The 27,353-nt window shown below is 42.6% G+C and overlaps 1 protein-coding gene across 1 annotated transcript in view; it reads right to left on the bottom strand.

The window, feature by feature from the left end:
* Positions 1-27,353, bottom strand: part of LOC138265422 (uncharacterized) — a 236,571-nt gene that overhangs the window by 85,510 nt on the left and 123,708 nt on the right. The window contains exons 11-13 of the mRNA XM_069213119.1: positions 26,056-26,157; positions 12,530-12,617; positions 1,078-1,226 (exon numbers count right to left, since the gene is read on the bottom strand). Of these exons, the coding sequence (XP_069069220.1) occupies positions 1,078-1,226; positions 12,530-12,617; positions 26,056-26,157 (339 nt within the window). The remainder of the gene's footprint in view (positions 1-1,077; positions 1,227-12,529; positions 12,618-26,055; positions 26,158-27,353) is intronic.

Raw genomic sequence — 27,353 nt, 5'->3', positions numbered from 1 at the left:
TTGTGTAGCTCACTGCTAGGTCACTTTTTCATTTTGGCACAAAAGTGCATAAGGAAGATTGTTTTTATTTGGCTTCTTGGGCACAGTTTTATTTTGTGAGCCAGAGAGAAGTCAAAGTAAATGTATGTAGATTAGGATGCATTGTATTTTGTTTATTGGTTTTATTAGCATGTGACCATAAGTGGGTCTTTTGGTTGATCATGTAGTAATCCTGAAACTTCACACATGCAGTCTAGTTTATTTTTTGGGCTCTCTTGCTACTTTTCATTGTATTGTGCTGCTTAGATATCACTAAGTTGTTTTGCCTTATAACTTACCAACCTCTGAGCCAACATAGTTGCCATATGAGAAAGGAACGTCTCCATAGTATACTGTACATTCCTGTGAAATGTCTTTTAAATCCATGGTGCTGTTTTGGTGCTTCGTCTGATGCAAAAGTCTAAGTAAAATGCATTGGTGTCCTAATCTGTTTCATGGGACTCCCCTTTTTTCTTTGCACCTCCTTCAACGAAAACAACAAACACTGTGAAACTTTACATCCTTCACCAATGTATAGGGGACAATAGGTGTGCAAAGTTTTGTGAAGAGATTTATCAAACAGATGCAAAGTTATTATACATATATCTATAGCTATATATATATATACATATATATATATATATATATATATATATATATATATATATATATATATATATATATATATATATATTATATATATCTATATAAGTGTTATACAATATTGTCTTTTATGTAATTTGCATTATGGCTCCCTCAAATCATCAGTGGATTTGAATAATCCTGAAGGACCATTCAGTACTACTCCTGGTTCCTAGGTATAAGGGGTTGGACCCTGGTGTATATCTTCTGATTGAACCAAAGCATTAGACTGTGCTGAGATTGTGGGCCATGCAAATAGTATTTATGGCAGGTTTTCGACTATACTCTTCCTCCCCTCAAACAGGTGCTTCATGCAACCCCCCACCATGTAGCTGTTTTTTGTACGTCCACATGATCATATCAACAGACAATATTCAAACTGACGCCAAAATTGGTGGAAAATAAAAAAGTACACACCTGTGAGGTGGCTTTCTTTACCACTCCCAGTTTGAAAAGGTTTAGTTGGTCACTTTCATGATTGAATTTATGAATGCAGTGTTCTAGAATTGGCTTCAGCTCCTCACTGTCACTGGATATGGGTCTATGGCATCCACGACAACCAGTCACTTGTGGAGAGAATGTTAAACCGGTTAAAGGAACATCATTGACACTGTTAGTTGATCACATGATACCCGTTCTCACTTTCCACTGGAATCCCAACCACTGCTGGTATACGTTGTGGTACACCTCAGTGTTTACAATGGTTCTTTGCAACTACTGCACAGTAAAGTTAAAGGGTTGCACTGTACAAGGATCCCATACTCATCTGCAAGGCAGTCAGAAGCTTTTGTAGGACATAGGTCATAAGGATCATTGTGAGCCTGCCCCAATCCTTACCATAGGATCCTTAAGAAATGTGTGCATTTAAAGCAGAGTGGGATACTAAAGAGCATTTTAGATTTCAATGTCTGTAGGACGCCTTGAGGTAAATTTGTTAAACTTTTTGGTAAGTGGTACATTTTGTATTTTAAAGAATAACAAGACTGCAACGTTTAATAAAACTTGGAAGGAAGGACCGGAAGGTAATTTCATGGGATTGCTTAGAGAAATTTAAAGCACATTTAAATAAAAACACTGCTAACTTTAAAAAAGCTACCACAAACCTAAAAATTGCTTGTATATTGTACACTACAATGCAACCTTTCCACCCTGGCCTTATAAATCACATTATTAATTTTTTCATTTTATTTTAGTTGAGGACTTTAGCACATTACAAAAATGAAGAAGTAGAACTTAGGCACATTACAACACACAGTTTGACAACATACAATTAATATTTATACACGTCACACTATCTCAGTACAAAATGGGACATAAGCCAGAAAAACACCAAAGGAGAGTGTTGTGGCAACACTCCAATGATTTCTTACAAGTACTATTTGCGACATGGGTCAAGTGGCATAACTCTTTGAAGCTGCCCGTTCATTATGATCTTGAAGCATCCCTTTGGATTATGGTAAATCTGCGTTTTTTACATGATCACCACGAATTGCCTTTTTCTTGAAGCTATTTTTGACAGAATTAGAACTCACTGCACTTTAACCTTGCTAAACAGGAATAGAGTGCCTGTGCTCACACTTTAGACATTGTCAAACATGTGTATTATTGATTTATATATTTAGCTTGCCTATAGGTCTCTAGTATATGAAGTATAAAATGCACCCAGGTTCTGGAATTCAATTGCCACCTGTGGACTAAAGAACCTATTGTGTCATCCACATGGTTTGCCTGTAGAACATAGCTCCAGGCAGGGGTGTGGAATTTAATAAAATATCTGCTTGTCCATGGGCCACGTTGCTTCACTACTTGTCCTGTAAAAAATCTACTTTTCTCTTTGGTGCTATGTAGCGCAGCGACAAATTATGCCATCAATCTCAATATGTAAGCACTATGATGATAGGCTCTCTGATTATGCCAGGGCTAACACTATAGTAGTGCTTGAATATTACCAATTTCAAACCCTCCTATAGCTATTTCCTTATATGGCCACCTTTCTGCAGATTTACATACTGGAGCTGGAGGAAGCAGTAAGTAATAGTTCCTGGGCTGGAATACCTTTGAGGCAGTTCAAACCTACTAAAATGTATGTTGTAAGGATTTTGACTAGCTCTTCTGAAGTCTTTTCCCATACTGAGTAAGGATGGAAATTTACTCCTGACATGGGCAGAAGTAGAAGTTCTTCCAGGGTTGGGAAAAAAGGTTGTTGGAGGGAAAGTGATCTTGTAAACACACAATAGATTTTTTCATGAGCAAATCTACACATCCATATTTGCTTGTTGTTATACCTGGCATCCTTGACATGGTCTCCCCTGTCTTTTTGTCTCCGCATCCCATGTTTTGACTGTGTGTTGGACTTTGTTTTTGCTGTTTTTGATACTCTGGGCACTTTACCACTGCTGGCCAGTGCTAAAGTGCAAGTGCTCCCTGTGTAAATTATATGTGTAAATGGCTTTTCCATGACTGGCATAGCTGATTTACTAGTAAAGTGCACTAAAGGTGACAATAGCCTATAAATCAAATGCTACTAGTGGGCCTGCAGCACTGGTTGTGCCACCCACATGAGTAGCCCGTTACACATGGCTCAGACCTGCCACTGTGGTGTCTGAGAGTGCAGTTTTAACCTGCCAATCTGACCTGTCAAGTGTACCCACTTGCCAGGCCCAAACCTTCCCTTTCTATACATGTAAGGCACTCCTAAGGTAGGCACTATGTAGCCCCCTGGGCAGGGTGCAGTGTATGTTAAAGCTGTGACATGTACTGATGTGTTTTACATGTCCTAACAGTGAAATACTGCCAAATTCAGTTTTCGCTGTTGCAAGGCCTGTCTCTCTCATAGGTTAACATTGGGGCTGCCTTTAAGTTTCCTTATGGGACCAGTTAGAGATATGGACTCTAGCTCACAATTTTAAATAAAAGTTGGTTTTTAAATTGTCTGTTTGAAAATGCCACTTTTAGAAAGTGGGCATATTCTTGCTTAAACAATTCTGGGACTCTGTCTGCTTGTGTATTCCCTGTCTGGGTCAGACTGTTAGTTGGGCTGTTTGGGAATCTCCACTAGACAGTGACACAAAGGGAGCTGGGGTGTAGCCTGCATATCCTGATGAGCCATCTGGGCTAGAGTGGAGGGAAGAGTTGTCACTTAAACCTGAATGGGCAATGCCTGCCCTCACACAATGCAGTCTCCGACCCCCTGGTGTGAATCTGGAGCCAGGCCTGGGCAAGGTAGGATCTTGTGAACAACAGAGACTTTCCTTTGATGTTTGCCTACGTTAAAGTAAACAAAAGGGGTATTAGTAGTGGACCCAAAACCCCAGATTTTCAGATTTACTTCTGGATCCAAGAGGAAACTCTGACAAGGAGAAGAGTGGAAGAGCTGAAGAGAAGTGCTGCGCCTGCCCTGTGACTGTGCTTTGTTGGGCTATCCTGCATTTGCTGCTTCTACCTGAGGATGGGGACAAAGACTGGACTTCGTGGTATATTCCTGCTTGTGAAGTATCTCCAAAGCCTTGTACTGAGATTGCCTCCTGTTTTGAAGTCTCAGGACCATCAAAGACTTCCTCTGGTAGCACTTGGACTCTCTGCTGAGTCTCCTGCCCTGCCAAATGGTGCCCTATCCAGTCCCTTGGCCCTTGAAAGGTGAAGCAGGTAGAACAAAGACGGGAATCCACGCGCAGGGAGCGGTGCGGGGCAAATTTTGATGCACCACCTGGAACGCGACTGAAAAAACGATGCGCCACCCGGCTCGCGGCTGATTTCAACACATTACCTGAATCGCAGCTAGAGAAACAACGCAACACCTGCTTGCGGCTGCTGAAAATAATGCAAAACCCCACGCATCATTGCTGGGCGCTGAAGTAATCGTGAACCTGCACAGATCCAGGGTGCCCTTTCCAGAAACCGACACATAGCAGTCTTGCGAGAGAGAGAAACGATGCATCGCCTACCTGACCGTAGAAGAAACGACATACGGCTTCACTTGCAAGTAAGGAATCGACGCATCGCTGACATTTCCGACGCGCGCTCGCATGTGCTGCTTTATTTTGATGCAAACAAGGTATTTTGAGTAAGACTGTTTATTTTAAAAATTAATGTCTTGACTTGTGTATGTTGGATTTTTGTCATTTTGGTCTTGTTTGATTTAGATAAATATTGCTTATTTGTCTAGACTGCTGTGGTGTCCATTTGCAGTGCTTTCACTGTATTACTGTGTTTGTTGGTACAAATATTTTACACATTGTCTTTGAGATCAGCCGTACTGCTTGTGCCAAGCTACCAGGGGGGGGAGCAAGGGTTATCTGAGTGTGTATCTCTATTGCCCTGACTAGAGTGAGGGTCCCTGCTTGGCCAGAGTGCAAACTGACTGCCAACCAAAAACCCCATTTCTAACACTGGTGCTAAAATATAGTTTACAAATATGTTCTAGGAGTATGATTTCCTGGTCTACTTCTGTACATTTTTGAGAATTCAAGACATATATCATGGGTGCACTTTTAGGACTTTCTTTAAGAATTGGGCAGACAGTTAGGTCTGGCGTTAACCAAGACATTTTGTTTTTATTAAAATGCTATTTCTCTCTCTAGTGATCTATCGGCTGGTTTTACTGTGAGTGTTAGCATTCTGCTGTTCCACAAGGAGCATATTGTTAGTTTTGTTCAGTGCCAGGAACTACTGTGGCAACGAGAGCTTTTTGAGACCATTTCTTTTTGCTTTTTGCCAATGTTTGTTGCAATGGTTAGGGCCTGGCAGCTCCCACAGCAATAAGGTGTTACAAACGCCATGGCAAAACAAGACATGCATTGACAAAACCAAAAGACTGTCCACCAACGTGGGATCGGTTTGCTTTGCCAGTGCTTGTTTATTTTCATGTTTCCCATAATCTCATTGAAAATGATTACACTGATTTTCCATAATGAATATTATTGGGAAATACTGTGATGCATCATCACAGTTTACTGCATGATGCTCCAAAGAAATAGAACCTAAAATTTCACCATAAAATGTCTTTTCCTACTTGCTTTTTTTCTGAACATTTCATTTTGAAAGCAAAGAATCATCATCCTTGCTTACAAGCTTCTGCAAACATTTGCATATAACCAGAGATCATTGTGGGAGCATTATACGTAACCTCATATTGTTACACTTTTCAAATGTGTGTGTACACACATTTTTTTTACTGGAAACATTGGCAATAGTGCAGTGTGACCTTATAATGTTTATTTAGATTGCTTACCCTAATAATACAGGCTTTGCATTAATGAACCTCAAATACAAGTTTGAACAACATTGACATGAATATTGCCTTAACTGCAGACATTTCCCTCCCTGTAAACTAGTAGCCAAAGAGTTTGTGCGGCAGGGGATTGGACCTTTGCTGTCACTGGTAATAGGCTCATCCACCCCCCCCCAAACACTCCCCAGACGCCTCCCACACCCCCTTCCATCCACACTCCCCCTCTTCCAATCCCCCACCCCCTCACGCACACTCGCACCATGCATACACACACTCACTCACACTGGCATTCACACATTCATCCATTCATTCTCACACACATTCTCACTGACATGCAGACACGCATTCACATTTCCATTCTTACACGCATTCTGATACATGCATACACCCATGCAAACAACACTACACACACAGTCACATTCATGCACACAACCTCCCCCACACACACACAACACCCCCACCCCGCCTCCCCTGTCAGAAGCCCAACTTACCTTCATCCAAGGGGTCACACACCACTACCGTCAGCAGCGCCCGCCAGCAGAACACCGCCAGGCCATATCATGTGTCATGATATGGCTGGTGGCGGTCTACAGGCGTGGAGCTGCTGGTGGTAGCAGCGCCACCTTACCACCATCCACCAGTATGACCACAGCCGGATTTCCGCCCTTCTTTTGGCGGAAATCCAGCAGTAGTCATAATTTGGCGAACGCATGGTAGCCGCGGCGACTGTCTTTTGGCGGCCGTCGCCGCGGCGGTAGGCGGCTTTTACCGCCAATGTTGAAATGAGTGCCAATGTCATCAACATTATAAATTCTGTGTGCCTTAACCTTATTAATGTAAAGTGAAGCATCAAAATGTACTATTGAAGATGCACTCACTGTAGAAATTAGAAATCTCATTTAGATATGTGTGTTCTAATATTTGTCTTTAACATAAAATGGCAGTTCTCATTCATATTTATGTTATTTTGGAATGCTACATTTATTGGAAAGACTACCTATGCGTTTGAAATGGCCCTTTTTGCAAGGTTATCCCCAAATTTCTTGCCTTCTTCCTCCTATTTTGTCATACCTAGTTTTGCTGGTTTTAGGATTCTGGGTACTTTACCACTGCTGAACAGCACTAAAGTGCAAGAGCTCTCTGTCCAAAATGTATTGGTAATTGGTTTATCCATGATTGGTATAACTGATTTACTAGTACGGTTCTAGTATAGTGCACAGTGTGTGCCCAAGGCCTGTTAATCAAATGCTAATAGTGAGCCTGCAGCACTGACTGCACCACCCATGAGTAGCCCTGTACATATATCTCAGACCTTGTCACTGCAGTGCCTGTGTGGCCAGTTTTAACTGCCAGTTCGACCTAGCAAGTGCACCCACTTACCGGGCCCAAACCTTCCCTTTTAGAACATGTAAGTCACCCTTAAGGTAGACCAAGGCAGCTCCATGGGCAGGGTGCAGTGTATTTAAAAGGGAGGACATGTACTAGTGTGTTTTACATGTCTCGATAGTGAAATACTGCCAAATTTGTTTTTCACTATTGCTAGGCCTATCTCTCCCTTAGGTTCACATGGGGATTGCCTTGATATATTTTTAAGTGTAATTTACCATTGGGAGCAGATAGAGATCTGGGGTTTGGGGTCTCTGAACTCACAATTTAAAAATACATCTTTTGCTGAAGTTTGTTTTTAAATTCTATGCTTCAAAATGCCATTAGAAAGTGGGCATTTTCTTGCTTAAACATTCTGTCTCTGGCTGTCTGTGAATACATGGCTGGGTCGGGATAACAATTGTTTGTGAATTCACTCTAGACAGTCATACAAAATGAGCTGAGATTTGCCCTGCATATCCTGATGGGCTTCCTGGCTAGAGTAGAGGGAGGAGCTGACCCTTGCACCTGAATAGGACTGTGCCTGTCCTTACACAAAGCAGTCTCCAACCCCCTGAAGTACGTCTGGGGCCAGAGCAGGAAAGGCAGGGTCTTGTGCACTACACAGACTTTCCTTTGCTGTTTGCCTACTTCAAAGTCAGAAATGTATATAGGAATCGGGCCTATGAGACCACAACTTGAGATCACTTCTGGACTGAGGACATTCTGCCAGGATGAAGAGCTGGATGCTGTAGGAGGAACTGTCAGTCTGTCTTTTGCTTTGCTGTGCTGGCCTGCTCCTTGATGCTTCTGTCCTGGGAGTGAAAGGAGTGGATTATGCTTTCTACATCTACCTTTCCAAGATTCTCCAAGGGCTTGAACTGAGCTTTCCTCCTGTTAGAATTCTCAGGTATATCAAAGACTTCATCTGCCAGCACCTGAGCTCTCTGGCTGAGGGTCCTGACTCGCCAGGAGGTGCCATCCTGTTCCTGGGTCCTTGGGAGTGAGTTCTGCTGTCTGTCTTTTGAATGCCTGCACCAGGAGCCGTGGTCCCCCCTGAGTGTGACTGACGCCGCAGGCCCAACACCACTGCAGCGCCTCCGCCACAGCATGAGTCCTGTGTGCCGTGTCCCTGACGTTAAGGACACCCGACTCCGCTGCAGCACCTATGGCCCTGTAATGTGATCGCAACACTGTGAAGTCAAATGCTTGCATCTTGACCTGCTGGACTCATCAATCCCACGTGATCATAAGGAAAAGATGCCGCATCACCTCCCTTGCAACCGTAATGAACCGACGCCTCACCTCCCCTGCTTTGCAGTAAGGAACCAATGCCTCACCTCCCCGGTAGTAGTAAGGAACCAATGCTGCACCAGCTCCAGTGACGCCTTACCTCCCCGACTCTGTGCAACATCTTTGTTTCATTGTTTACCAAAGGTACTGTGCCTGGGGTCTGTGAAACTCCATGACCGGCCCAAGCTCCCTTGTGAGTGGTGCCAGACAGTTGGGAACGACTCCGTCAACGATATTGTGATAGCCCCAGTTGAAGCTATTGTGTTTCTAAGCGCTTTTATTGAGCTTTAACCTTTAAAAATGTGTATCTTTGCTTTTGTATGTTGGATTTTTGTGAAATTGTGGTCTTGTTTCATTCAGATAAATATTGGCTATTTTTCTAAACTGGTGTGCAGTCCTTTTGTAGTGTTTTCACTGTGTTACTGTGTGTATATGCCAGGCTACCTGGGTGGGGAGCAGGGGTTATCTTAGCTGTGTGATTCCCTTACCCTGACTAGAGTGAGGTTTCCCTACATGGACAGAGTACAATGCACTGCCAATTAGAGACCCCATTTCTAACAATATGTATTCAAGAATTTATTGTTCATGTTTTGCATTTATTCTGACATCATACTTGCAATTATAATCAAGTGTTTCAAAAATGGACATTAACAGTGATTTACACATTAAGAATGAGTAATCCTCCATTTTAACGTGTGAAATGTATTTTCTGTGCTTTGCATGTTTCTCTTTTGAAGGTGCACACTCTTGATTTCTCAGCAAGTGAAAGGAGTATTGTGTAATGGAGATAGAAACGCCGGAGAAAGGAGATCTTGGAATGGGCTGGATGAGTTTAACTAGCAGAAGAAGAATCATCCTATTCATTTGTTTGTCTGAAGAGAAGAAACTCAAGGATAACCTGGTCATTAGTGTTCCGTTGGATGGGAGAGTTAATCCATGTTGTGAATGCGTTCCGTGAGAAGGAGAAGTGTTTTGAGTTCCTGATGACGTGTTCAGATGATACAGATGCTCCTGGAACTTTCCACTTTAAGTTAGTGTTTGTTTTGTTCGAATTGTGGCAGGTTCTTTTAGTCTTGGAGAGGAACAGACCCCTCAGACCCCTCTGACTTTACAGTGCATAGCTTCATGTTAACACTAGATTCTTGTTTCTGAAGACTTCTGCTGAAGTCTTTGCAATGGTGACACGTACCTTACTCTACCCCTGAAATCTTGAGATTCTATCCCAGTTATCTGAAATCTAACTAGATGTATGTAATTCTGTTCTTGCTGAGGAGAAATCCAAATTTCTTTGAGGAATATCAATTCCTATTTCTTAGTTTCTGTATTGCTGTGAATGTAATTTCTATATGTCTTATGTTGAGGGGTCTAAACCTATTCCGGCATTTCAGCTTTCCAGTTCTGATTCTGTACCTTTATAATCTGATTTTGATATGCACATTTATTGGAATGATTACTAATTTGTAATAAATGTTCCAAACTTCATAGTGATTCCTGGTCCTCTTTTTGTGGCCAAATTGGGTTTACGAAACTTAAATTGGAAATCTGTTGCAAACTCCCTTGCTTCTAAAGACACTCAACAATTCATGGGATGGAGATCAACAACTGCCTCCACATTCACCCCTTGAGAACTAATACCCATTCCGTGCCTCCCTCATCAGCTCAACATTTGGCCCCACAGGGAAATACCACCTTCTGCGCCAAAAACACATCAATGGTCACTGATGGCAGGTCCAAGAGTCAAAGCTCTGCACAGTCATATCCGACGTGCCGACCAAGGTCTCCAGATATCACACCACTCAGCTTTAGCAGGAATCAGGTGAGTCACACATGAACGCATACTTCCAGTCAAAAGCATTCCTGTGTGTCACTGTAGACGATTTGAACGGATCTGGACTCCTAAGGTCCAGAGCCACATTACAATGCAGCCATCTTGGATTCCGGCACTCTGGCACTCCTGATTGCTTATATTTTAATACACTAAGGGGGTCATTCAGACCCCGGCGGGCGGCGGGAGCCGCCCGCCTGGAGGGAACCGCCATATGGCCGCTCCGCGGTCGAAAGACCGCGGAGGCCATTCTGGCTTTCCCGCTGGGCTGGCGGGCGACCGCCAGCAGGCCGCCCGCCAGCCCAGCGGGAAACCCCTTCCCACGAGGAAGCCGGCTCCGAATGGAGCCGGCGGAGTGGGAAGGTGCGACGGGTGCAGTTGCACCCGTCGCGAATTCCAGTGTCTGCTGAGCAGACACTGGAATTCAAAGTGGGGCCCTCTTACGGGGGCCCCTGCAGTGCCCATGCGATTGGCATGGGCACTGCAGGGGCCCCCAGGGGCCCCACGACACCCCTCACCGCCATCCTGTTCCTGGCGGTCGGAACCACCAGGAACAGGATGGCGGTGAGGGGGTCGGAATCCCCCATGGCGGTGCAGCAAGCTGCGCCGCCATGGGGGATTCCCAGGGCAGCGGAAAACCGGCGGGAGACCGCCGGTTTTCCTGGTCTGACCGCGGCCAAACCGCCACGGTCAGAATGCCCTGCGGGGCACCGCCAGCCTGTTGGCGGTGCTCCCGCATCCCCGGCCCCGGCGGTCCTTGACCGCCGGGGTCGGAATGAGCCCCTAAATGTGCAATGCCAGTAAATGACCATACAAAGAATGTGAAGCAAGCAAAAAAAAGGGAAAGCAATGCTGAAACGATCACATGAATGTACCATGCAACTGTGCTGCTGCTATTTGCATCTGACAGTGGCATTGAGGAAATGTTTACCTTTAGGGAATCAATATAGGATTAATACTTTACAATCACAATTATGATTGCACAGTATTTGATACCTTTCATTGCAATAAAGTAGTAGCAGGCAGGTGCCCCCTTGACACCCTTCCCTCCAACCAAACGGAAATGCGTTGCAAAGGTATTTTGCACATCTGAAATTAGTTTCTGTGTAGCAATGCATTATTCATACATTGCAGCTTGCATGTTTTGTGGTAGCAAAGCCTGTGATTTTGCAAAGTGCATGATTTGCAATACCAAAAACACTTAATTCACCAGATCCTTGGTCCAGATGTATTAACATTAGGCACAGTGCATCCAGACAATTTGCTGCACTGTGCTGCATCAAATGGAGAGAGCAGGAATGTGCCATAATTACTAACATATGGTGTATTCCTGCTCTCTCTGCGCTGGTGCACCATGGTTCAAGTGTCTGCACTATAGGCAGTGTGCAGGAAGGAACACCTTCTTGCACAAAACCAAAACTCAAAGACATTTTCTGCAGCACACACAGAGAGAGGAAATTACAAGGAGCAATAAACATAGTTCTCCTTATTACACCTCATCTGGAAAGGGTTGGCATTTTGATGCATTCCTTGGTTTATTAGCCTTATTAAATCTGTGAATGTGCCAAAAACCATGGGTTGATGTGTGGGAACACCCACACTCCACTCGTGGATTGCCTCCCCACATCAGAGTAACACAAGGCAGCGATGGACAGCCTTAGGTAATGCCATGCCACCAGGTGGCCCAGCGTGGAATAGTACATCTGCCAAATGAGCTTGTGTTGTCTTGCGTGACACAACAGCAACACAATCCCTTTGTAAATCTGGCCCTTAGTATTTTTCCTGCGCAATTCCAATACGCATAGAAACAATTCTGCAATGTGTAGACCTGCAAAGAAAAAGACTGTACATTTTCCAGGACAGATCAGTTCAATTAGAATGAAAATGATCTCGCCATGCATAGAAAGTGATTGGGTAATGTAATGCAAATCACTGCACCGACAATGGCAAACTGGGGAAAATGTTCAAACTTCATAAGCTGCAAACGTCATTAACTTTGAATAGTTACCATGGCCAAAGAAGACAGGTTTTACACCTATATTTTATTATTATTCAATTAGTCAAGTTCTGAATCTATAAGAAAGGCAGAAGTCGCCAGGATTTAGTTGTGGTTTAGTTATGATCTGATTGTCTTCTACACAATTAGAGGGTCTTACCTGGAGGTGCCAACACGCAGCCCTGTTCAAAACCAGTAATTGAACCATTAAGTGCAACATGCACGGTAGCCTTGCAAGAACCATGGTGCTGTGAAAATAAATTAGGAAGTTTATTGAAAAAAGTCTTCATCATGCAGAGTTAGGCTTCGACATGAAGAGAAACACGTGTCAGATCCTTACGACGTTGTGACAGCTGCAATATCGGTAGCCAGATATTGGTTTTCCACTTACAGGACATCATCATTGTTTCACAGACAGAGAAACAATTGGTAGTCTTAACACAAGAAAACCACCAGGCTGGCCAGCATATTTCTGCTTAAAACAAGACATGTTTTACTTAACACTGTACACAATCCCACACCAGGAAAGATGGGTATATTATAACGCAATAGTTCTTAACCTTTTGACTTGTTTGGACCCCACTATATCTCTACTGGATTCGGGGGTCCTCTCTGAGTCATTAGTGGATGCTAGGACTCCACCTTAAGCAATAGTGGTCATTTGAATCTCAAAAAAATACAGGAACAAGCATTCATCAAATACACAAATGCACAAATGATAAAATATTAAATTTAATTGCATTTGCACTGTTCCCACTAATTAATCTGAAGACACTAACTGAATGCTAGCCTCCAATATCAAATTCCTTCACATTTATAGAAAATGTAAAAAAAAAAAATTATATATTGTTTCTTTATGTACAGCACTGACTGGTGGTTGCCACTATGTAGTTATAGTTGGAAACCTAGTTTCCCTTGGAAAAGCGTTTTACGTTTTGCTAATAACTTTGGCACTTTTTGATGAATCTTCATGAAATTTTCAATACTAGTTTGTCACTCACTTCAGCTGCTGTCTGGAAAGTTTTGGCGTGATTCCTCAACCGGGACTGAGAAAAAGGGGGTCCCAAAATCAATTTCACAATGTAATTTCCCATGTGGATTTTAGAAACGATTACAGTCCGAACCGCCAAGTTAAAATCAGTGCATCTACCAAATTAGGCAGAAAGCTAGATCTTGTTCTAGAAAGGTCTCTTTTTGTGATTTGGTTTAAATCCTTTCAATATTTTTGGAGTTATTAAAGAAAAAAGATTTATGTATATCTAGGGACGCAATATCATTTTGAGTTCTGATTGATTGCCACCACTTCATCCAGGATGAGGGGGCAGCCATCTTGGGACTCAGATTCAGCCGAGTACCATGAGTAAAGGGAAAAAAAGACAAGGTCTTGCTTGGCATTAGCAATTTCATAGCTCCTTCCAAGTGAAGGCAAACAAATAGGGCCTGATTTAGAGTTTGGAGGACGGCTTACTTCATCACAAACGTGACAGATATCCCATCTGCTGTAGTACAATACTATAATGGGATTCATAATATAGCAGATGGGGTACTCTAAGTTAGGCCCTAAGTCCTCTCCCAGCGGGTCGGAACATGAAAAATGCTCCCACCTGCTGGAAGCAGACTTTTCACCTGTTTCCCTTCCTGCAGTAAAGTGGGCAAAGAAACAGATGAAAATATTGCTCCCACCCATGGAACGCAGCATTTTTATCTGCTCCCCGCAGGCAGGAGCAATGGGGCATCCAAAAATGATGATTTGGGTGCTCTGAGTGAGCTCATGGTGCTTGCTGTGCCCCAGGGGGTGGGTCTCTGGCTTCAAAATCAGCCAGAGGGGAGGGGTATGCAGCCCCCCTCCCTGATTTATAATTGTTCAGGCCACAGAGGACGGTGTCCCCTGGGACAATAATAGCCCGCAAGGGGGGCTACATGCCCATTTCCCTTCATAATATGGCTGGAACCTGGGAGTTGGGGTCCCCGCGACCAGAAATCAGCTTGGGAAGGGGTCTGCTTGCACCCTTCCTATTTAGAAAAGGGTTGTTCCCTGGGAGGTGGAATCCCTGGGGCTGAAACAGGCCCAGGGCGGGGGGTTACGGGCCTCTCTTCCCTCTAAAATAAGCATGGGTCCCCAGTGGAAGGGGTCCCCAGGCTGAAATTGGCCCAGGGAGGGGGTGGGCAGCGTCCCTCCATCCAAGGTTGGCTGCCATTAGGGGGTTGACTGTATGTAATTTCAAAGTCCTTCATATTTCTATAGCATATTAAAATGTTCATTCTTTACATTTTTACATATGTACTGCATTAGTATGCTAATATTATTTAAGTTTGTGAACAGCTTACAACCCTTGAGTAGGCTCTGTGGACCCAAGTTTGAACTGCTGCTATGCGGTATGAAAATGTGAGTATATGAAACCAAATGAGACAACACCCATTTGTAGACAATGATCAAACCCCTCTGCACTGTGCAGAAGACCATCTTGAGAGCAGACTCTCAGTGCAGAAATTGGTAACACACATCATGATCAATCATATATGATCCAGCAACAAATATTCACGATGCAAACATGTCCTTCAGATGCAAAGCCCCAAAAATGTTAATATCTCGATCCCAAACCTGAGGACTTCAATTAATCTTCTTATCCTTGCTGTGCCATCTAGAAAAATAGTTGTATGCACAGTGAGTGATACATCCAGGGGCACCAATATGTGGTTAGTGCATGATCTTCTGGTCAATAAAATTGAGACATCCATGTTATCTCATAGGACACAAAGGTTAAACATGCATGCACACTGGCACACCAGCATACTTAGAATACTATACAGTGTGGACACCATGTCACAAAATGACTGGCACATAATTCTGTTTGGCAGGGGAAATGACTCATACAGGAGTGTTATTATAACTATACCACATGAAATGACCAGGTGAGTTCCTGTTTTTCTGAGACTGAGACTTGATGGTTCACGATGCAGACACATCGGTGCAATTGATTGTGTCTGCCATATTCAAGTGACATGTTGTGCCAATATGGCTGCTCCTATTTTTATGGAGTGATTATGTCACTGTTTCTTGACATCTTTTATATACTGGAAACAAAGGCATGTTCAGAGCCCAACGAATGGTGTTAGCTGTAGACAAAATAGCAATATTTGCTCATAGACAAAGAATTACCTAAGACTAACAACATGATTATTGCTTTATAATGCACCATACGCCTAGATGATGAGCTTCCTGCGTTGTCAGCTTTTTTTCCGTAAGTGAGCATTGATGTTTATGAATCTGATGCATCTTATCCTTTAAAGAGGATAGGTGTCTGCTAGGGTGAAGACCCTCTATCAGGAACATTAATTGTATGATCTACAGCGAAAGCTATCACATTCTTGCCCAATTATCAGACACGTGAATAGAATAAGTGTGGCATTGATTTGTCTCTATTTTTCCCATTCCCCATCATATCTTACTATCGCTAGAAACTGTAAAGCTTCTGTACTTGATCACATCAGGACCGTAATGCTGAGAACAGTTTAGAAACGGAGAGCAAGATGGCGGCCGCGTAACGCAGCCGCGAAGCGTCTGCTCCGACCAGGGAAACCTCCCAGTGCTGCGGCAGCTCTCCCGCGGGTCGGAGCCTCCTTCGGCAGCCGCGCTTACAGGAAACAATGTAGCGGCATTGTAGCGGCATTGTGTTGACTCGCGTTGCTTTACCTGCTCCTTCTCTCTTTTAGGGGACGACTGTCCCAGGGCTGTCAGGAGGGATGGCACAGGGGAAATATTGCGGATGGTATCGTTTTTTGAAGGACTGCTCTTCATGCGAGGATTGTTTTAGGCTACTTGGCTCCTGGTTTTCTGCGGGGCTTTTTTCCTCTCTGGGAGAAGCAAAACTACGAGGATTTGTTGACGGAGGCTAAAAGGATTGCAAAGTGCCTCCCTGGGATGCGGTCTGGACTGCTCCTGTTCCTACCTGAAGACAACTACAGGTCTGAGCTCACGGGTGCCAATTGGGGGCAATTTTCGACATGGACTCAAAAAACGGTCAGAGTTTCTTTATTCTATTACAAATATTTGACACTGGGCGTATATTACAATAACGCATTTTGCATCAAAAAAAAAAAAAAAAAAGTAAAAATGCCACCTAAGGGAGTGAAAAATGTGACTCTGTCTGGACGAGGCAAGCCGGTAAGAGTAAGCTTGTCAGCTCGGCAGGGGGGGGGGTACGGATATAAAACAAGGCTTAGGTGAGAAGGTTGTCTCCAAAAACAAGAGTGCTTCACTGGACAGGTATTTTGAGAAAGGGAAGGACATACTGGTGGGGGGTACAGATACCCCCCGCCGCCGTGGAGGAGGCCGATCCTCTGGTAACCGAGGAGATAGCGGCTATAGATGGGCCCCCCCCGTATGAAGGTGGGCAGAGTGATGTTGTAGATGTGGCAACTTTACAAGTCACTGGGAGTCAGATGGAGCAGAAGGAGCAGAGGGAGCAGAGGGAGGGCGCACAAAGCGCTAGGACATTATCACAGGTGGAGCGGAGGCCGGTGGAATTACGCGATAATGAGACAATACAAGGAGACAAGTTTTTCTCACTATCAGATCATTCAAGTAGGTCAAGTAACGAGCAGCTGGATTTGGAGGCAGATAAAACTTCTTCTGAATTTGAATCTGAGGTATCCTCCTTGGCACTGGGAAAGGAATTACAGGAGAGTAGCAGGAGTGCTACCGTTAGGAAAAAACAGAGGAAGAGAAGTGAGCAAGTAGGACTTAATAAGCACTCCACTAACCCATCGGACAATAAGGGTCTTCAGGGGCTTCAGTGGGAGTATTCCAAAGATGATTTAACTCTATATGATAATGGTGAAAAACAGCCTAATCCTGTGTCACTGGAAACCATATATCAAAGCATTATGGAACACCGAGAGGAATCTAAATTAGAGAGCCGTAGGACTCAAATGGCTTGCCGCAAGATGCAAATCCAAATTCGTCGAGTAGCCAAGACATGTTCAGAGTTCACTACACGGATGGAAGAAGCAGAGACCCGGATCTCGCGTCTGGAGGATGAGGCTGGAGCCCACCAGTCATCTCGAGAAGTGATGGAGAAACAACTTGAGGACACTCAGTGGAAATTGACAGATTTAGAGGACAGAATGAGGAGGAATAATTTGCGCGTCCTGGGTGTACCAGAAGGACTTGAAGGATCAGACACACATAGCTTTATGGTCGCACTTTTTAAGGAAGCTTTTCCGGATTTACACCAGTGGGATTGGGACAAAGAGGTTCAAAGAGCCCATCGATTTCCTTTTAGCAAAATAGGACCAAACTCAGAAGGAGGAAGTGGTAGACCTAGAGTAATATTAATTTCTTTGCTTAATTATCAGGCAAGGCAGGCTATATACGATCGAGCTCGACCCAATGCTAGAAGTAAGGCTAAGGGATGTGAGTTTTTTGTGAGACCAGACTATTGCCATAATACTGTTGAAAAAAGGTGGAGGCTCCGGCAGTTAATTCAGCCACTTCAAAGTAAGGGGGCACAGGTTTTTTTATTAAATCCGGCTAAACTGAAAGTAGTAATGGATAACAGGACTCACTACTTCACGACAGAGGAGAAAGCAAGGGCTTTTTTGGGTGGACTTAACAGTCCGGTTTCCTAAGATAGGTTTTCTGGATTGGGGCATAGGGGTGGGGGTAAAGTAGAGAGGGTTAGGAGTTAAGCCCTGAGAAGTCAAGCCAGGGGTAAGAAAGAAGCCTCTTCGGATTAATCCCCCCTTTAGGAGAAAAAAAAAAAAGGGATTTTTTTTTTGTAGTTGTCTAAAACAAGGTTAGATAGAGAGAGATAAAGGCAAAGAAAGGGAGAAAAGGTAAAAAGGAAAAAAAAAGAAAAATAAAGTCACGCACTGGGTAGGGACGGTCGGAGCGGAAGCTTTACCATCATTAGGGACAGTGAGATCCCATACTCTCTATAAATTGGGTGTAAGGGTAGGGGTAAGGGTTGCAGGGGGGTGGGGGGGGTGGTTGGTAGTAGTATTGGGGTGCAAGGGGCAGGAGGATGGGAGAGGGGGGAGAGGGGTGGTGGGGAGTGGGGGGGGGCACTAATATAGGCAGAAACGTTCAGAACCATTTAATGAAGACATATCAAAAGAAGAGGATGTATAGGATTCGATATCAACAAGATGGCTCCTTTAAGGGAGAAAGTATTGACGTGAGATTGGTATATCAAACTGAGTGATATGGCAAATAGATTAAGGATTTGTACATTGAACATTTGCGGTCTAAATAGCCCTCAGAAAAGGAAAAGAGTGGCAGCTGGTCTTAAACTAATTAAATCAGATTTATATTGTTTGCAGGAAACACACATTGCATGGAGTAAGCGAGAGCTCATACGAGAGCTTGGGTTGACGCCCCTTGTTTGTACCAGACAGGAGGTATCGACACGTGGGGTGACAATACTTGCCAGAAATAACAATGTACAAGTTTGTAGATCTCGAGCAAGTAATGATGGGCGGTGGGCTCTCTTAGAATTATCCGTGAATACATTTAAATTTACCCTCTGCACTATATATGGATCAGTCTTGGACGAGGCTGAGCCTCTGGATACGTTGAACATGGAACTAGTTGGATGGCCCTTACCAATAATCATTTGTGGCGATTTAAATATACACTTAGAGGTAGGTAGTAGGAGCATGGGCACCCAGAGTTTATATCAGGGACGAAAGCCTAAAGTATGGAAAGCTCTAAGGAGGTTAGTAAGGGAGCATGGGTTGAGAGATGTCTGGGAAAATATTAAAACTTTAGATCCAGGGTATACCTATTACTCGTTCCCACATGCTAAATTGGTAAGGTTGGATTATTTTTTTGTATCACAAAACTTAATTCATGGGGCTGAAATAGAATGCAAACCCAGATTATTATCAGATCATAATCCATTAATATTGTCCATAACAATTAAGGGACCATCTAATCCGCGTTGTGTATGGACATTTGATAGGAAATTGTTGGTTGACCCAGGATATATATCCTATATGAAAGAGTGGATTCACCACTTTTTTGATATTAATAGGAATACGGCAGATCCGGGGATGGTATGGGACTCATTTAAAGCTGCAGTGAGAGGTGAAACTCTTAGCTGTAGTTTGGGAATACAGAAAATTAGGGGGAAGGAAATTGTAGAACTTCAAGAAAGATTAATAATAAAAGAGAGGGAATTAGCTAGTAAAATTACTGGTAGAGAAGACATTACTCTCACTCAGACCCAAATGGCGATTCTTAAGGCTAAAATAAATGCTTATTTGAATAAAATAGTGGCAGCCGTCTATCAAAGTCACCGATTGGAGTGCTATGAATATGGTGAATCCACAGGAAAAGTCCTAGCTAGACGGGTCAGACAAAAGGCAGTTAAACAGAACGTTTTGAGTATAATTGATGGTAATGGGGGGAAACATACAGAGTTAGAAGGAATTCTAGAGGTCTTTAAGGATTACTATCAGGAGTTGTATAGTGAAGACATAGTGTATTCTGAACAGCTACAAAAAAAGGTTAGTGAATTTCTGGGGGAATTAAAAAGTGTAAGGCTCTCTTCTGAAGAACAAATTACATTAGATGCACCAATTCGTATTGATGAGATAATTGAGGCAGTAAGCTCCCTGGCAACAGGGAAAGCTGCTGGGCCGGATGCAATACCACTTGAATTTTACAAGACATTCCTGATAGACATTAAAAAGGATATGCATAGCATTTTTTGTATAGCACAGGCAGGTCAGGCACCTCTATCATGGGAATGTGCAAGTATTATAGTACTAAAAAAAAAGGATAAATCAACAGAGTTCCCCAGTTCATATAGACCCATATCCTTGCTAAACGTAGATGGAAAGATTTATGCAAAGATTTTGGCCAGTAGATTGGCAAATGTGATAGTCAGGCTGGTTAGAAAACAACAACATGGGTTTATTCCGGGTAGAGATACAATAGATCATATAAGAAGAATAATAGCCATGTTTGATCTTGCAGAACTATATCAAACAAATTTAGGATTATTACTTTTGGATGCCGAGAAGGCATTCGATCGTGTATCGTGGAAGTTTCTATGGGAAGTTATGCGCTGGAAAGGGATAGGGAGCGGATATATTACAGCTATAAAAACTTTATATGTAGCCCCAAAAGCTAGAATAAGCATTGCTGGTTTGGATTCAGATATTATCTTAATCTCTAGGGGGACTAGACAAGGGTGCCCATGTTCCCCCTTGCTCTTTGCGCTATATATTGATTCTTTCTTGCTGAGATTAGAAGAATGTAAAAATATTCAACCTCTATTATATCATGGAGAAACATATAAGGTGTTTGCATATGCTGATGATGTAGCTATAGTGACAAGTAATACGGAGGAAGCTATTAAGGCAATAGAAATAGAGGCAAGAGAGTTTGGAAGATACTCCGGATATAAGCTGAACTCAGATAAAACACAAATAGTATGTTCTGGGCACGTTTCACTAGTAGATAGACGATTGGTATCTGAAGCAGTATATTTGGGGGTAAAGATTACATCAGTGGTTAATCGGTTGGTGGAAATCAATTTTATCCCACTATTAAATAGAATAAAGAGGGATTTAGACCGAATGCATAATTTGCACTTATCGCTAGAGGGTCGCTGTAATGTATTGAAAATGATGGTTCTGCCAAAAATCCTATATTTATTTCGGGCTATTCCCCTTGAGGTTGATAAAAAATGGCTTAAAAGATTGGAAAAGATGGGGAATAATTTTTTATGGGGATATGCTAAAACGAGAAGGGCAATGAAGTATATGACACTTCCCAAAGATCGAGGCGGGTGGTCAGTCCCTAATTTTACACTGTATTACTACGCCTGTTGTCTTCAACATATGGATGAACTTATAAGGGGAAGGTTTAAGGGTAATGAAGAAGTAAAATCAACCCCTATTTATACTATGATGGCGGGTGGGGAGGCAAGTGGTTGGTTATCAAAATTTGAGGAACCAAGTTACTTCAAAAAAGTAAGATTTAAGCCTTTTTTGTCCGCCTTCAAGGTTTGGGCTCAGATAAAACGGAGTATGGGACTGGGAAAGATTACGGCTCATACACCAGTGAAATTCTCAGCTATCCCAAATCATATCTTTAGGGATCCCATACTAGATTTTTGGCGTTCTAGGGGAATAAATAAAGTCGGAGACTTGTATTGTAAATCCGGTTGTAAATCATTTACGGAGTTGCAGTCTCAATTTGGCTTACCTAAGACCCATTTTTAAAAAATTTTGCAAATACGAAATTTTTTACAGTCTCAGAAGTACGGTAGGGTACAGTTGTCGGAGATCCCGGTAGTTGAGGCTGTAAAAAATGGGGCAAAGATTGGTAAGCTATATAAGCTACTAACAGAGTTACAAGTAGATGATATGGCACAACAGAATGAGCGATGGATTGCACGATTGGGGGTGGCTGGAGAGTGGGTGGACCAATCCCTAGCCATGGCTGAGACAACATTTCTATCAGCTAATTTGAAAACCCAGCATTACAAAACACTGATGGACTTATATTATACTCCAGCAAAACTGAAAAAGTGGGGAATATCCTCTGGAAGCTGCAATCGATGTGGGGAAGTTGAAGCTGAGATAACGCATATGTTTTTTGTATGCCCAATGTTGCAGGGAATATTAAATGAGATAGAGGTATTCCTTAAGATGATCACACATTGCAATATTCGGGTTACTGTTATGCTGGTAGTATTGGGAGTCGTGGACTCACCTGAAAGTATGGAACCGGCACTGTATAAAATAAGGCGATTTTTATTTTTGTCTATGGCAATATACCGCTTATGTATTGCTACAGATTGGCTCAAAAAAGAACCCCCCACGTTTGAGGGTTGGCGCTCTAGATTACTTACCATCTATAATACTGAATAAGTCTTTATAAGTTAAAGGGTCATAAGAAGAGACATAGAGGAGAACGAATGTGGGCACCACTGACTAGATGGTTGGAATATCAAGATACAGTTTAAAAAAAATGTTAATTGTTTTGATATGTGATATATATAACTGTTGTATTTTTTTTAAGGTCTTCTTTCTCCCGTTGTTTTGTTTACTCCGCTTTCTTCGCACGGATATATTATGTCTTCTTCTTTTTTTCTCTTATGTAACCCCCTCCCTCCGGGGAAAAAAAAAAAAAAAAGGACCGTAATGCTGAGAATGCCGACAAACATAACCATGAACAGATTTTACATCTGTTCCCAGATGAGGGTGCTAGTCTGTACTACACATTTACCACTCTTCATGTCAAGAACATCCTGAGGGTATTCCTACTCCTTAATCTCACCAAATAACTATGTCCATTGTCAACCTCTTGTCCGAAAACAACAACTTTAATGAAGAATGTTTGGCTGGTTTGCTTTATTTATAGCCTTCTGGCATTACCAAGTTAAACTCAGTGCATCTGCCATTTCAAACAAATATGATTTTTAAACTCTGTTACTAACAAATAAATAGACCACTATGTGAGTTCTTTGAATTAATGATCATCAAAAGCATTTCTGGTGTTGTTGCCTCTTTCTTTGTGCACTATTCTATCATCTGATGCATGCCTCAAAACTCCACTTTGTTTTCAATGATTTGAACATCTGGGATGTCAGACCACCAAACAAATAGGTTATTTAAGAGACAGAATGGATGCATAGTCTCTGATTTTATCAACCTACTAAGAAGTAAAATCCTAACCAGTATCTTCAGGTCCCCAAATCCCATCTTCCACATTCACAACCACGTAGCCCTCTCTTGATCACATAATTTTCTTAGTAACTTCAATAGTCCTGGGAACCTACATAAAATTGAAATACCCAAGTCTGGATGGAGCACACCCACATTGGCATTTGACCTTGGAAACAGCTAGACTGATTCCTCCTTTCAGGTTTCCCTTCCTTAAATCATCATCTGGATGGAGCTACCAAAGACATTAAGGCCTTTATAGAAACCCATGCTACAAATACATTTGATACACCTCCACCACCAAAAATACAGCACAGTTCACCAATAATGTAATCAATCAATAATTCACACATGAACTCCATCTTCTAAACCCAAGATCAAATAGTAGAGAAAGGTTGCAATCTTTATCCATTACCACACAGAACACACTGACTGCACTTCTGGCCAGAATATCTGAGGCCCCCTGCCCCTCTAAAATGGATTTAATCCTTATCCCTCATTAACCTGCCAAAATACAATGCTTTTGATTCTCATCGGCTTTTTGCCAAACCTTTTCTAATTATGCAACACAAATTACCACTCTTTGACCAAACATCTGTCCTGTGGTTGTGTTACGGATACCTGAAATCATCTGGGTGATCTTATGTCATCTTTCTTTTGTGACTTCTCTATGGCCTCTGTGGTCAACACTAACCAAGACTGTAACCTAGACAAGATGCTTCCCCCACCAAAAATGTACACACTACCAGGGTAATCAGAAAGAGCCAGTCCATTTTAGCTCAGTTAATCGTAAGGCTAGCAAATGACTGCCTATGCTCCGAGAAGGTCTCCAATCATTTAAGCATGCTGTTGTCAGATATCTGGAATCTTATACAGTAGTAGGCTTTAGGCAGGAATCATTTGTAGCAGCTCAAATCACTCTCTGGGATGTGCATTGAGCAGTGTTCAAATAATTCACAATGTATTGCCAATGAGTAAATGAACTTATAGCCACAATATAAGCTCAGTTCTTCTTGATGTAGCCAGTACTGACACGTGTTTTGCTCCAACTTTGGCACCACAAAGTCTTCTCAAGGATGGGAAAAGCATTTGAGACTGTGATTCACAAGACTGAACAGATGTACCAGACCAATTGCAGAAACTGATGATCACAGGAGATCTGATTGTGAATCAATTTTGAGCTTTTTTTACTTTTATATCTGGGTTACGAGTACAATATTTCTGCCTTGAGAAAGCTCAGTGACAATATATGTTTGAGTAAAACACTTGTTGTCTATGGCAACATCAAGGAAAATCTTGTGCATATGGATGATTCAATTCAGAAATAAAAAAAGTTATTAAATAATAATACAGTGTGATTTATTTGAACACTTCTCAACACATGTCCCTACAAACAGCCAATGTATAAGTTTAACTGGATAGGTGGGCATTCCCTGTTTGCTAAAATACTCAAAATGAATTACCCTTTGCCCGGATGCTTGAAATATTAATCCCTCTTGATTTTCTCTTCTTACTATGAGGTAGCAACTATTGCAAATCTTATTCTCATCCAGAGTGACAGCCACCAGTTCCTCTGCTAGATCTGAAATTAAACTTCACTGATTCTCTTAACGGCAAGAAATAGGGGCAAAGTAATACTTTAGAAATGGTCTGGCCATGCTTTGAGGGCACCAAAAAGGAAATACCATTATTAAACTGTTAAGAGGAGGGCAGTGTTCAGATGCACTTGTGGAAGCCTGACCCCATCATGAAAATGAATAGGTGATGGACTCATGCCGATAACTAGGCGCGTGCAGAACAAAGGAAGATATGGATATTGCAAACACCATAAATGTTAATAGAACATCTAGGAAATTAATGGAGAGCGAACCTCGCTTGTCATTTATATGGGTCCTGACAGTACAAGTTAGGCGCTCATTTAGGGCCTGATGTAGATCTTCCAAGATGAAGAAAAATATTGCTTTATCAAAAAGCAATCACAGGCACGGTGGTCTGCTGACCTCAGCATGCCACCATCCCTGTGATGGCAGCGATTCCTAATGGGTCGTAATTGAGACCTACTTCATTAAGGGCCCGATAAACGATTGCCTAATGCAGTCGCAAACATTGAAAATCACTGTTTGCAACCCCAAAATGGACTGGTACGATGTACCATCCCTATTTTGCAAATCGGTCGCAATTACTGACTTGCAAAATCGGGATTTGCGACTCGTAATTAGGAAGGGATATCCCTTCCTAATTGTGAGTCGCAGGGGGAAGTATGATTGTTTTGTGACTGCAATTGCGGTTGCAAACCAATTGCAGTTACCACCAATTTCAAACTGGTGGTAACCCATTCGCAAACAGGAAGGGGTCCCCAGGAGTCCCCTTCCCCTTTGTGAATGGATGCAAAAATATTTTTCAGAGCTGGCAGTGGTCCCACAGATGACTGCCTGTTCAGAAAAAATGGAGAAAAAAAACATTTTTGGTTTGAAATGCATTCCATAACTGCTTTATTTAAAAGCAGTCACAGACATGGTGGTCTGCTGTCCAAGCAGGCCACCATCCCTGTGAGTGCAGCCATTCCCAATGGAGTCACAAATTGCGACCTACCTCATGAATATAAATGAGGTAGGTCATTTGGGACCCCCCCATTCTGAATCTCAAACAGTATGAGTTACACTGATGTGCACTTGGTTTTGTGACTTGCAAATTAGTCGCAAATTGTGAGTCGCAAAACATAGGGTCGTACATCTGGCCCTTACATTCATGAGGTATGTCAATTGCAACCCCATTAGGAGTCACTATTGCATATCTGGATGTTTTCTTACATTAGGAATTGCAATTTCCGAATTACGATTCAGGAAGAATCACAACTAGGAAAGTTCAATTCCTAAATGTTGTACATGTGGCCTAAAGTGTTTTTACAGTGAATAGGCAACACCATTGTAGGACATTCCTCTTGGCACTGAAGTTACGTACAGCATAACATGTCTTAACATGAGCGATGTGGATTCAACTTACTTCCAGTGGTATGCAACCCGGATGCACTTCTTTGAATTTACTCTTGAGGCAATCAGTTTCTCTGAATGTATATGTGATTTTATAGTGAGTTCCAGCCACCACCTGTATTAATCACACACAGAAAATGTACATAGTTTGTTACATGTTTGCGTCAAAAATACACTCAAGTACTGTAAGTGCACTGAGGGTGAATATGATTCATGAATAATGATTGTCTACAGGAGCAGGTTGTTTCAATATAAAGATATTCCCATTCATACAGAGGCCTGAACTAGCATAGGCGTGCTGTATATGCCTTAGTGGGCACTGATGTAGCAAGAAAACTAGAAGGAAATACATGACAGGCACCGAGTTCCTAAGATATTCCAGCTAAATAATAGAATTCCAGTGTCTTGGGTATAAAATGCAGTTGATAGAAAGCGACTTAGAGGGTTAAGGTATGGATGTTGATGTGAAAACATATCCCATATTCTGCTACACGTCTTTAGTCAAAGCAATGTAACTTTTCACACGTGATCCTTTATTTTCAGCGATTGGCGGCAAGTAAGAGGGGGCAATTGGGTATGTTTCAAGACCGCCATATTAAAGAAACAGTTGTTGTGGAAGGGAGTTTGCATGGATTCTCAGAAGATGTTGTGATGGCTGTGAGGGGCTAGCTTAATTAATTTCCTTTTTTCTACTCGGCTTCTTAGCACAAAAGCTGTCACCACACCTCTCACGACAGCCATTCGTCGTATATCTCAACAAGGGATGTCAATATCCACTAACATCAGTAGTTTCTGTATGCAGAAATACTGCAGTATTCCAATTTGGACTCTTAGGATAGCTCTAGATATGAGGAATTACTGAGGGTGGAGCTACTCCCAGCGGATATAGTTGCCTCCCACTTGAACTCCATCAACCAACATCACACAGTGACTGTTCACCCCTCCTACAGCTGTGTGATGAGGTGGGTTTGCAGGGCAACTCCTGCAGGACTGAATGCTGTAATGGGAAATACCATGCCATTCTACAACTGCTGTTAGGCCAGCAGATGAGTAGACACTCTTACCCCTGTCATGCCACAGCCTCAAGATCACAGACCTGTGAAAATGCTCAGGCTCAGCGCACCAGCAGACTCAGGATGCTGCCTTACAGTTGTATCCTGGAAGCCTTCTGAAGCAAGCTAGCCGTCCAAATACTACACTGACTGAGACCAGCACTCACCCGAGAAGGTTTGAATTGGAAGCACTCATACAAGGCTTCTGTGGGTCCTATGCCTGCATTAGAAGACTGATGGGTATACTTCCTGCCTTAAG

Source organism: Pleurodeles waltl, chromosome 11 (assembly GCF_031143425.1).
Source record: "Pleurodeles waltl isolate 20211129_DDA chromosome 11, aPleWal1.hap1.20221129, whole genome shotgun sequence".
In the NCBI taxonomy this organism is placed as follows: domain Eukaryota; kingdom Metazoa; phylum Chordata; class Amphibia; order Caudata; family Salamandridae; genus Pleurodeles; species Pleurodeles waltl.
This window is presented reverse-complemented; position numbering and strand designations above follow the sequence as displayed.